Here is a 12,416-nt window from a genome sequence, read left to right as displayed (position 1 = left end):
GGGGAGAGTGAGCAGGGGAGAGTGAGCAGGGGAGGTGAGGGGGGAGAGTGAGCAGGGGAGGTGAGGGGGGAGAGTGAGCAGGGGAGGTGAGGGGGGAGAGTGAGCAGGGGAGGTGAGGGGGGGAGTGAGCAGGGGAGGTGAGGGGGGAGAGTGAGCAGGGGAGGTGAGGGGGGAGACTGAGCAGGGGAGGTGAGGGGGAGACTGAGCAGGGGAGGTGATGGGGGAGACTGAGCATGGGAGGTGAGGGGGAGACTGAGCATGGGAGGTGAGGGGGGAGGCTGAGCAGGGGAGGTGAGGGCGGGGGAGACTGAGCAGGGGAGGTGAGGGGGGAGGCTGAGCAGGGGAGGTGAGGGGGGGGGGAGACTGAGCAGGGGAGGTGAGGTGGGAGGCTGAGCATGGGAGGTGAGGGGGGAGGCGAGGGGGGGGGGGGAGACTGAGCAGGGGAGGTGAGGGGGAGACTGAGCAGGGGAAGTGAGGGGGGGGAGACTGAGCAGGGGAGGTGAGGGGGAGACTGAGCATTGGTGGTGAGGGGGGAGGCTGAGCAAGGGAGGTGAGGGGGGAGGCTGAGCAGGGGAGGTGAGGGGGGAGACTGAGCAGGGGAAGTGAGGGGGGGGAGACTGAGCAGGGGATGTGAGGGGGGGGAGACTGAGCAGGGGAACTAAGCATATGGTGGGGAAGAGGAGCAGGAGGGACTGAGAGCAAATGGGAAGGTGATGTGTGTGTGTGTGTGTGTGTGTGTGTGTGTGTGTGTGTGTGTGTGTGTGTGTGTGTGTGTGTGTGTGTGTGTGTGTGTGTGTGTGTGTGTGTGTGTGTGTGTGTGTGTGGGTATGTGAGTGTGGATATGTGAGTGTGGATATGTGTGAGGGGGTATGTGAGTGTGGATATGTGTGAGGGGGTATGTGAGTGTGGATATGTGTGAGGGGGTATGTGAGTGTGGATATGTGTGAGAGGGTATGTGAGTGTGGATATGTGTGAGGGGGTATGTGAGTGTGGATATGTGTGAGGGGGTATGTGAGTGTGTATATGTGTGAGGGGGTATGTGAGTGTGTATATGTGTGAGGGGGTATGTGAGTGTGTATATGTGTGAGGGGGTATGTGAGTGTGTATATGTGTGAGGGGGTATGTGAGTGTGTATATGTGTGAGGGGGTATGTGAGTGTGTATATGTGTGAGGGGGTATGTGAGTGTGTATATGTGTGAGGGGGTATGTGAGTGTGGATATGTGAGTGTGGATATGTGTGAGGGGGTATGTGAGTGTGGATATGTGTGAGGGGGTATGTGAGTGTGGATATGTGTGAGGGGGTATGTGAGTGTGGATATGTGTGAGGGGGTATGTGAGTGTGGATATGTGTGAGGGGGTATGTGAGTGTGGATATGTGTGAGGGGGTATGTGAGTGTGTATATGTGTGAGGGGGTATGTGAGTGTGTATATGTGTGAGGGGGTATGTGAGTGTGTATATGTGTGAGGGGGTATGTGAGTGTGTATATGTGTGAGGGGGTATGTGAGTGTGTATATGTGTGAGGGGGTATGTGAGTGTGTATATGTGTGAGGGGGTATGTGAGTGTGTATATGTGTGAGGGGGTATGTGAGTGTGTATATGTGTGAGGGGGTATGTGAGTGTGGATATGTGTGAGGGGGTATGTGAGTGTGGATATGTGTGAGGGGGTATGTGAGTGTGGATATGTGTGAGGGGGTATGTGAGTGTGTATATGTGTGAGGGGGTATGTGAGTGTGTATATGTGTGAGGGGGTATGTGAGTGTGTATATGTGTGAGGGGGTATGTGAGTGTGTATATGTGTGAGGGGGTATGTGAGTGTGTATATGTGTGAGGGGGTATGTGAGTGTGTATATGTGTGAGGGGGTATGTGAGTGTGGATATGTGTGAGGGGGTATGTGAGTGTGTATATGTGTGAGGGGGTATGTGAGTGTGTATATGTGTGAGGGGGTATGTGAGTGTGTATATGTGTGAGGGGGTATGTGAGTGTGTATATGTGTGAGGGGTATGTGAGTGTGTATATGTGTGAGGGGGTATGTGAGTGTGTATATGTGTGAGGGGGTATGTGAGTGTGGATATGTGTGAGGGGGTATGTGAGTGTGGATATGTGTGAGGGGGTATGTGAGTGTGTATGTGTGAGGGTGTATGAGAGGCTATGAGGGGGGTATGTGAGTGTGTGAGGGGGAGTGTGAGGGGGTATGTGTGGGTGTATGAGGGGCTCTGAGGGGGGTATATAAGTGTGAGGTGGTTTGTGAGTGCTTGAGGGGGTACGTGAGTGAGTGTATGATGGGGGGTATGCGCGGGTGTATGATGGGCTTTGAGTGGGATATGTGAGTGTGTATGTGTGAGGAAGGTATGCGAGTGTCAGTGTGAATGCGCATGCGTGTATGAGGGTGTGTGAGGGCGTATGTGTGGGTGTATACGTGGCTGTGAGGGGTTGAGTGTGTGGCTGTGAGGGGAGTATGTGAGTGTGTGGGGGTATGTGTGGGTGTATGAGGGGCTGTGAGGGTGGTTTGTGATTGTGAGTATGAGGGGGGTATGTGAGTAAGTTTGAGTGTGTGTGTGGGGGGGTTGTGTGTGTGTGTGTGTGAGGGGAGTATTTGAGTGAGCGTGAGTGTGTGAGGGGGTATGTGTGAGTTTATGAGGGGGTATTTGAGTGAGTGTCTGAGGGGGGTATGTGTGGCTGTATGAGGAGTTGTTAGGGGGGTATGTGAGTGAGTGTGTGAGTGTATGAGGAGCTCTAAAGGGGGGCATGTGTGGTTGTATGAGGGGGATGTGTGTGAGCAGGGTATGTGAGGGGGTATGTGAATATAAGTGTGTGAGGGGGTATATTAGTGTGTATGAGGGTGTGTGTGTGAGTGTGAGGGGGTATGTGTGGGTGTATCAGGGGGTATGTGTGTGAGGGGGTATGAGGGGTAGGAGTGGCACAAAAGGGGTATAATGGGGGTAAGAGAGAGAGTATGAGTGTTACCTGTCACAGACGGCATACACTTGAGCCCGCAGCCCCGGTGACAGCACTTGGACCCGTCCGCGCATTCACTGTCGGACGTACATGTATCATCACAACGTTCAGCCGCGGGTCCGAGGGGCGGCGGGGGGCAGGAACCCGGTCTCACTGCGCAAACACATCACAATGTGATATAATTACGCGCAGAGCAATGTAATGAGGAGCAGCGAGAGGTGTAATAATGCGCAGAGCGATGTAATAACCCGCAGAGCGAGAGGTGTAATAATGCGCAGAGCGATGTAATAACCCGCAGAGCAATGTAATAACCCGCAGAGAGAAGTAATAATGTGTAGAGCAATGTAATAACGCGCAGAGAGAAGTAATATTGTGCAGAGCAATGAAATAACACGCAGAGAGAAGTAATACTGCGCAGAGCAATGTAATAACGCGCAGAGAGAAGTAATACTGCGCAGAGCAATGTAATAACGCGCAGAGAGAAGTAATACTGCGCAGAGCGATGTAATAATGCACAGAGAGAAGTAATACTGCGCAGAGCAATGTAATAATGCACAGAGAGAAGTAATACTGCGCAGAGCAATGTAATAACGCGCAGAGAGAAGTAATACTGCGCAGAGCGATGTAATAACGCGCAGAGAGAAGTAATACTGCGCAGAGCGATGTAATAATGCGCAGAGAGAAGTAATACTGCGCAGAGCAATGTAATAACGCACAGAGCAATGTAATAACGCGCAGAGAGAAGTAATACTGCGCAGAGCAATATAATAATGCGCAGAGAGAAGTAATACTGTGCAGAGCAATGTAATAACGCGCAGAGAGAAGTAATACTGCGCAGAGCAATGTAATAACGCGCAGAGCAATGTAATAACGGGCAGAGAGATGTAATAACGCATAGAGAGAGATGTAACAACGGGAAGAGAGAGATGTAACAACGGGCAGAGAGAGATGTAACAACGCGTAGAGAGAGATGTAACAACGCGTAGAGAGAGATGTAACAACGTGTAGAGAGAGATGTAATAACGCGCAGAGAGATTTAATAACGCGCAGAGAGAGAGTTTATAACGCGCGGAGAGATATGGGATAACTCCGAGACCGATATAATAGCATGCAGAGAGATGTAATAACGCACAGAGAGAGATGTAATAACACGCAGAGCGAGATGTAATAACCCACAGTGTAATGTAATAACACGCAGAGAGAGATGTAATAACGTGCAGAGTGATATAATAACGTGCAGAGTGATATAATAATGTGCAAAGAGAGATGTAATAAAATGCAGAGAGATGTAATAACACGCAGTGTAATGTAATAACACGCAGAGAGAGATGTAATAACGTGCAGAGTGATATAATAATGTGCAAAGAGAGATGTAATAAAATGCAGAGAGATGTAATAACCCACAGTGTAATGTAATAACACGCAGAGAGAGATGTAATAACGTGCAAAGTGATATAATAACGTGCAAAGAGAGATGTAATTACATGCAGGAGATGTAATAACGATCATAGCAAAATAATACGGTCAGAAAGAGGTGTAATAATGCAATGAAAGCGGTGTAATAACGCGCAGCAAGAGATGTAATGACGCGCAGCAGTAACGCATGCACAGAGATGTAATAACACGCAGAGATGAAGTAATAACACACAGAGCGATATAATAACGTGCAGGGATGTAATAACGCAGAGCGATATAATAGCATGCAGAGAGATGTTATAATGCGCAGAGAGAGATGTAATAACGCGCAGAGCGATGTAATACCGCGCAGAGAGAGATATAATAACTCGCAGAGAGAGATGTAATTACCCGCAGAAAGAGATGTAATACCGCGCAGAGAGAGATATAATAACTCGCAGAGAGAGATGTAATAACCCGCAGAAAGAGATGTAATAACGATCATAGCAAAATAACGCAGAGAGAGATGTAATAATGCGTAGAGAGAGATGTAATAATGCGTAGAGAGAGATGTAATTACCCGCAGAAAGAGATGTAATAACGATCATAGCAAAATAACGCACAGAGAGAGATGTAATAATGCGTAGAGAGAGATGTAATAATGCGTAGAGAGAGATGTAATTACCCGCAGAAAGAGATGTAATAACGATCATAGCAAAATAACGCACAGAGAGAGATGTAATAATGCGTAGAGAGAGATGTAATAACGGGCAGAGAGATGTAATAATGCGTAGAGAGAGATGTAATAACGGGCAGAGAGATGTAATGACGCATAGAGAGAGATGTAACAACGCGTAGAGAGAGATGTAATAAAGCGTAGAGAGAGATGTAATAACGCGCGGAGAGATATGGGATAACTCCGAGACCGATTTAATAACATGCAGAGAGCGATGTAATAACATGCAGGGAGAGATGTAATAACACACAGAGCGATATAATAACGTGCAGAGAGATGTAATAACACGCAGGGAGAGATGTAATAACACACAGAGCGATATAATAACGTGCAGAGAGATGTAATAACGCAGAGCGATATAATAGCATGCAGAGAGATGTAATAATGCACAGAGAGAGATATAATAATGCGCAGAGCGAGATGTAATAACCCACAATGTAATGTAATAGAGTGATATAATAACGTGCAGAGAGAGATGTAATTACATGCAGGGAGATGTAATAACACAGAGCGATATAATAGCATGCAGAGAGATGTAATAACGATCATAGCAAAATAATTACGGTAAGAAAGAGGTGTAATAATGGCCCAAGAGAAGTGTAATAACACGCAGAATAAGATGTAATAACGCACAGAGATATGTTATAACCCGCACAGTGAGATGTGATAACACGCAGAGCGATATAATAACGTGCAGAGAGATGTAATAACACAGAGCGATATAATAGCATGCAGAGCGATGTAATAACGCACAGAGAGATGTAATATACGCGCAGAGAGATGTAATAAAACGCAGAGAGAGATATAATAACGATCATTGCAAAATAATAACGCTCAGAGAGTGGTATAATAACGCGCAGAGATATGTAATAACACGCAGAGAGATGTAATAACGCCAGAGAAATGTAATAACGTGCTGAGAGATGTAATAATCCACAGAGTGAGATGTAATAACCCGCAGAGAGATGTAATAACGTGCTGAGAGAGATCTAATAACACGCAGAGAGATGTAATAATGCACAGAGGGAGATGTAATATACGCGCAGAGAGAGATGTAATAACCCGCAGAGAGAGATGTAATAAAACGCAGAGCGATATGTAATAACGCGCAGATATGTAATAACGCGCAGAGAGAGAGATGTAATAACCCGCAGAGAGAGATGTAATAAAACGCAGAGCGATATGTAATAACGCGCAGATATGTAATAACGCGCAGAGAGAGATGTAATAACGTGCCAAGAGAGGTAATAACACGCAGAGATATGTACAGTAATAACGCGCAGAGTGAGAAGTAATAACACAGAGAGAGGAGTAATAACGCGCAGAGAGAGATGTAATAACGTGCCGAGAAATGTAATAACACAAAGAGATATGTAATAACCCGCAGAGTGAGAAGTAATAACGCAGAGAGAGGAGTAATAACGCGCAGAGAGAGGAGTAATAACACGAAGAGATATGTTATAACCCGCAGAGTGAGAAGTAATAACACCTATAGAGATGTAAAAACGCACCAAGAGAGATTTAATAACACGAAGAGATATGTTATAACCCGCAGAGTGAGAAGTAATAACACGCATAGAGATGTAAAAACACGCCAAGAGAGATTTAATAACACGCAGAGATATGTTATAACCCACAGAGCAATGTAATACTGTGCAGGGAGCCGTAATACCGCGCAGTGTGTGTGTGCTGAGATCACAGCGTTTGGTTGATACTCAGGCCCACTTTATATCGCTCACCTTTTGCGGGAGGCTTGCAGAAGGTGTAGCAGCTATCGGGGCAGCATTTCTTGTTCCCAGGGCAGCTGCTGTCTCCTTTACAGAGCTGAGGACATTTCTCAAGGTAATGGCCACTCATGTACCTCGGTGGGGGGCACTGTCCTGGTTTTTCAGTCACAAGAAGTGGACACGTTAGCAGGGGACACCACCCACTTCCAAACCCTGCCACCCACATAATGTGCCCTTAACCCTTACATCTCCCCCCTCTCCCTCTACTCCCCACTCCCTCCCTCTCCCCGCACCCCATCCCCCCTTCACTTCCCCCGTCCCACTCTCCCCCTCACTCTCTCCCCATACACAATACCGCCCTCCCGCCATATTGAACTCAATAACCCCATAACCCCCCCATATTATACACAATAACCCCCCTATTGTACACAATAACACCCCCCCCCCTCAATATCGCACAAAATAACCCCCCCCCCCCCCGCCCCCCATATCGCATATTGGAATAATACAACAATAGAAGGAAGCTTTATAGATTTTTACCCCAGCCCACTTCAATTACAGGATGGAGAAAATGTTGGCGTTTTTGTTAATTTTTCAAGGGAATTTATAAAAGATTTTTCATAAAAACTAGACCTGTCTATAATCTTTTAAAGGGAGATTTCCAGATTCACAGTGAATTGCTGTAGACTAGATAAGAGATTAGAAAGAAATAGTGATTAAACAATAAGATTGTTTTTGTTATGCAGGAAAGATTTTTATTTTAAATTGTTTTTTTGTTTTTACTTAACGTTTCTCCGTTCAAACTTGTAACAGGAAACAAACTATTTGTTTTCTTAAATGAACCTGTCCTGTCTGATTTTTGAACAGCAGTAATTAAAAATATTGAAGGTTACAGCAGCCACAAAACCAGTTGCAGGAAAAATGTGTATCTTACCGCAACAAACTTGGTCCGAGCATATACATGTTAGCTGAGGGGGGATATAATATGGGAGTTATAATTACCAAAAACACGAAAAAGAGAAAGGACCCCTAGGGATGCACTCTACTCTAATACATAAAAATAATTATTCTGAGGCCAGAGTCATGTGTGGTATGAACAGCCCAGATAGCTTCAACCCAGCCCTCTTTCCAAAGCACAACAAGTCCTGTATATTTTCTTCACTTTATTTAGGAAAGCAGCAATAAAAACAGGCACTTGTGGATGAGATGTTTGTGTTGGAAAAGTGTATCTCTGTGGGTGCTTTGTAATAAGGGCAGGTGAAAAGGATAAGGCCTTGCCAGTGGAGAGGTAACAGAATGTAGTCACTCAGCCAATGTTGAAGGTAAAAGGAAGTGTGAGGGTATTCTGGGTAGCAGGAATAGTCTGGGGACAGACCATCTGTGAGCAAGGCAGAGGGGGAGAGCAGACTAGCCCATTCTGAGAGAAAGGCTGAGGTTGCTATAGCAACTCACTGGCTATGTCTGAGTGAAAAACATGTGTATCAAAAAAATGTTGCCTTTTCACATGCAGCTAGCTGCTGGGACAGGGGAAATAACAGGCAGCTAAACTAGGGAGACATGAATCCCACAAGCTGCAAAGGGAGACAGAGAAATATGGAATCCTGTTCCATGACAATAATAAAGTTTTATTTAAATCTGAACTATACACAAAAAATATATTTAAAAACCAAACTCGAGCGCATGAGTGTCACCAGACTATTAAGTAGCCCAGGTAAGTATTAAGAAGCAAAACGTAGCTGTACCAGAGAAGCTAGCAGATTGCCCAAACCGAATGTCATTGACTGTGTAGCCACTGAGCTGGGAAAATTGCTTATGCTGTTATACCTGTAATTAGGGAAACAGGTCATACACTTAGTGTGGTATGATAGCTGAGAAGCAGGTGCGCTTAGTATACACCTAGCTCATATATAGGTGGCACTAGTGTGAGGAAAGAACAACCCTGTATACAGTGCAACCGGCTGTATGTCCTCTTTATCTCAAAACAACAAGATGAAAGTTATCACTTGTGCTTACGAGAAACACTACTGTACCTAATGATAGGCCACTCCAAACAGCCCCCCCCCCCCCTATCTCATAGGGTGTAGTGTAAAGGTGTGCTTGGTGAAATGGCCTAAGATACCATAACCCGCTACAGAAAAGACGTCACGTGACGCTGTGGTGCATATACAGAGTGCCCCATCTAAGCTTATAGACAGATGGACCAGAATGTATTCCTGCATACAAGCAAGCATGGCATGGTGTGCAATGTATGTGACTGTGTGTCCACACTGCCTCTCATCTGCAACCGGAGTGATAACTGTAAGCTGTCATGAAGATGTTCGTGGTGCAGCCGAGTATGGCATATAAAATAAAACTTTATTATTTTTAGGTATTCGAGTAGTGTGCCTCTCCAAGGGTCCTCGCTCTCTTTCGTGTTTTCCAAGTGTCCTAGCCCTGATAGCACCTCTCTAGAAAGACGCAATAATTTACACATATTTGGTTGAGCGGGGACCCTCCTTTTCCTGTCCCAATAGTTATAATTACCCATCATAATTAATGATAAAAATATTTAAAAAAATACAATTTATTTTCAAATTTTAAAGAAAAGTTGTAATATCATTAGTATAGTGTAGAAAGTTGTAAAGCAGAATTCTAGGTCACAAAAGTCAAAGAAAAGTATAGTATATATAATTTAATCTAAAGTATACAAGGGAAAGACAGGTACATATTGTGACAAACGCCCCCCTTTTGTAGTGCTGACGTCTGTCTGGGTTCTCCCCGACACAGTCTTCTAGGGTTAATTATACAACAAACAGGATCATGCAAAGTATTATGCTGCTTAACTCAGGCTTCTGCCTGCTTTATTTTCATCCAAGTAAGGTACTGCAGCTTTAACATGTGAAGGTTAGAGGTACTCAGATACTTTCATTCAGCAGTTCACATATTTCAGTGTTACTTTATCTCCCACACTGTTATTTCAAGAAATAAAACCAAAATCATATAAGCAAAATCCTATCCCTTTCAGGGATCTAACTACACATCAGAATCAGTCTCTCTAACAGCTGCTGGCCAACTAAACTGGTCCCACAGCTTAAAACAATGCTCTCTCATTTAGGGTCACAAGATACAGCACAGTCTTTTAGCAACAGCAGTAACCATTTGTTTTGTCTTATCTGTTCGTGCTGTCCAGGCAAATCCTCTGGTACTGTGATACGTGGAGGGGCCGTCAACCCCGACACTGGATGCAGGGGAGCAGCGACACCCCCAGCCCCCAGGCTCTAAGGCGAGAGAGTGAAATGCAAAACCTCTCTGCTCTAAATACCTGTGCATGTGATTAGAAGAGCAGGTGAGGGAGAACTAGAGCCATTGTAATCTGTGGTCTGGATTTTCCATCCAGCTGCCTGAGTTAATGGGAAGCTGTGGAACGGATCATTTTTAACTATTCCTGCACTTTCTGCTCTAAAATGGGGCAGAAAGCTGCCTAACATCTTTGGACTATGTCACAATATGAATAAACAGATATCACTGTCAATGTATGTTCTCCATACATGGTTCTTCAGCTCTGTTTATAGTATTACTGCCAAGAACCTGATACTGTACTTGATTCTCCCTCTCCTCAGGGAAGGATGAATTTGGAAACCTGGAAAGAGTCCCATTTGGACACAAAGTACAAGACAAACCGGAATTTCTTTTTCCCCTGAAAGTATAACGTTAACAGGTCCATGGTATCTGTCACTTTTTGGAACCAGAGATGTCCGATGTCCAAAACTACAGAAGAACAAACCCAATTTTCTAAACCAGAACCAAAGATAAAAGGACATGGATCAATCAGATGAACAATAACCATTTCCGGAACCAAAGATGGAAGGCCCAGATCGGAAGCAAGAAGAAAACAAAGAAACTTTGTAAACAAACCAGGTGTAACGTGTGCTCACCTCAAACGGGAGTAGACCGCGAGGGTGAGGTGGGGATGTATATAACCACCGCCCTACAACCACAAGACCAGGTCCGGATTGCAGAGTCAGGGTCGTGTACCCAGGTCAGGTTAGGAGAGTTCGGGTGAGTCGTGGTACTTGCCATAGTCAGGGGTTAAGGGAGGAGAGAGTAGTTGTAATCCGTAGTCGAGGAGAGAGCAGGAGTCCAGAAGCGAGCCGAGGTCCAGGGTCACAGAAAAGAGAAGTTCAGGTACAAGCAGGGGTCACAACGAAGGTCAGACAAGGCACAGAAACAGCAACAAACAGCAATAAGCAAGCACGGATACACAAACAGGAGTTTATGCTCAGCCAGTAGCCCAGGGGCTGACTGAGCCTATAAAGGACTGAGGTCCAATAGGAAGGTAGTAAGAGGGAGGTGATTACACATAGGTTGTGTGTTGATAGGTTGAAAGGTAACAGGTATCAGGTATCAGGTGAGGAGCAGCTAAGGTTAATGTTGTTTACAGCGCGGCGTGCGGGTTCATGAGGAATGCGACGCGCGTGTTACCAGTGGGGCTGTCCACCGAAGTTGCGTCACAGGAGCGGAGTGTAGAGACCGCCCCTTCAAAGAGCTGTCTCCCTTCAGTGCGGTGTGTTCGCGCTGTCGGCGCTCTGTGCACATCCGCAATGACGGTGCGTGATGTGTCCGAAGGGCGTGGCCTAGCCCCGATCCCGACTGTACCCCCCACTTCAGGGGAGACCTCCGGGCGACCCAGGGATGGTCTCGAGGGGTATTTACGGTGGAAGGCCTGAATAAGCTTTGAGGCGTGTGCTTGTTCCCGGGAAATCCACTCTCGTTCCATAGGACCGAAACCTTTCCAGTGTATAAGAAGTCTTCCCCTTGAGATTCTGGAATCGAGAATTACCTGGACATCAAACTCTTGTTGACCCTCCACCAAGATAGGTTGAGGAGGTAAGTCCCGAATGGGTGAGTAGGGATCTTGAATGAAGGGTTTCAAGAGAGACATGTGGACATTTTCATAGTCGCCGGTAGTCTCAACCGGTAGGCGACAGGGTTGACCCTTTCTGTGGCGACAAAAGTTCCAATGAACCTCGGTGCCAATTTGGGAGAGGGTACCTTCAGGTGGATGTTCTTAGTTGACAGCAAGACCTTTTGTCCTGGTGTATAAGTGGGAGTCTCACGGCAATGACGTCCGCTTCACTTTTCTGTATTGAGACGGCGTTTCTAAGATTTCCTTTAATTTTTGTCCCAGGAGTCCTGGAGGTATTGAATCCTGTTTTCAGCAGCGGGAACCCCGGATCTGGAATCTGTGGTGGGGAGAGCTGAAGGGTGAAAACCATAGTTGGTGAAGAAGGGAGATTCTTCAGTGGATTCATTGGGCAAATTGTAATGTGAGTATTCAGCCCAAGGCAGAAGATCCATCCAATTGTCCTGAGCGTCGGAATTGAAACAGCGAATGAACTGCTCGAGAGATTGATTGGTCCGTTAAGTTTGGCCATTGGTTTGAGGATGATATCCAGGGGAAAAGTGAAGGGAAATGCCTAGTTGTTGGCAGAAAGCCCTCCTGAATCTGGAAATGAACTGGGAACCTCGTTCAGAGACGATGACTTGGGGTGTTCCATGAAGCCGAAAGATCTCCCTGATGAACACTTCAGACAGTCTAGGAGCGCTGGGTAGACCCTTGAG

At 46.0% G+C, this 12,416-nt stretch overlaps 1 protein-coding gene across 1 annotated transcript in view; it reads right to left on the bottom strand.

The window, feature by feature from the left end:
* The window catches only part of LOC142466603 (uncharacterized), a 49,133-nt gene that overhangs the window by 26,454 nt on the left and 10,263 nt on the right, over positions 1-12,416 (bottom strand). Inside the window, exons 2-3 of the mRNA XM_075571808.1 lie at positions 6,828-6,968; positions 2,967-3,110 (exon numbers count right to left, since the gene is read on the bottom strand). Coding sequence (XP_075427923.1) covers positions 2,967-3,110; positions 6,828-6,968 — 285 coding nt within the window. The remainder of the gene's footprint in view (positions 1-2,966; positions 3,111-6,827; positions 6,969-12,416) is intronic.

Source organism: Ascaphus truei, chromosome 15 (assembly GCF_040206685.1).
Source record: "Ascaphus truei isolate aAscTru1 chromosome 15, aAscTru1.hap1, whole genome shotgun sequence".
NCBI lineage: Eukaryota > Metazoa > Chordata > Amphibia > Anura > Ascaphidae > Ascaphus > Ascaphus truei.
This window is presented reverse-complemented; position numbering and strand designations above follow the sequence as displayed.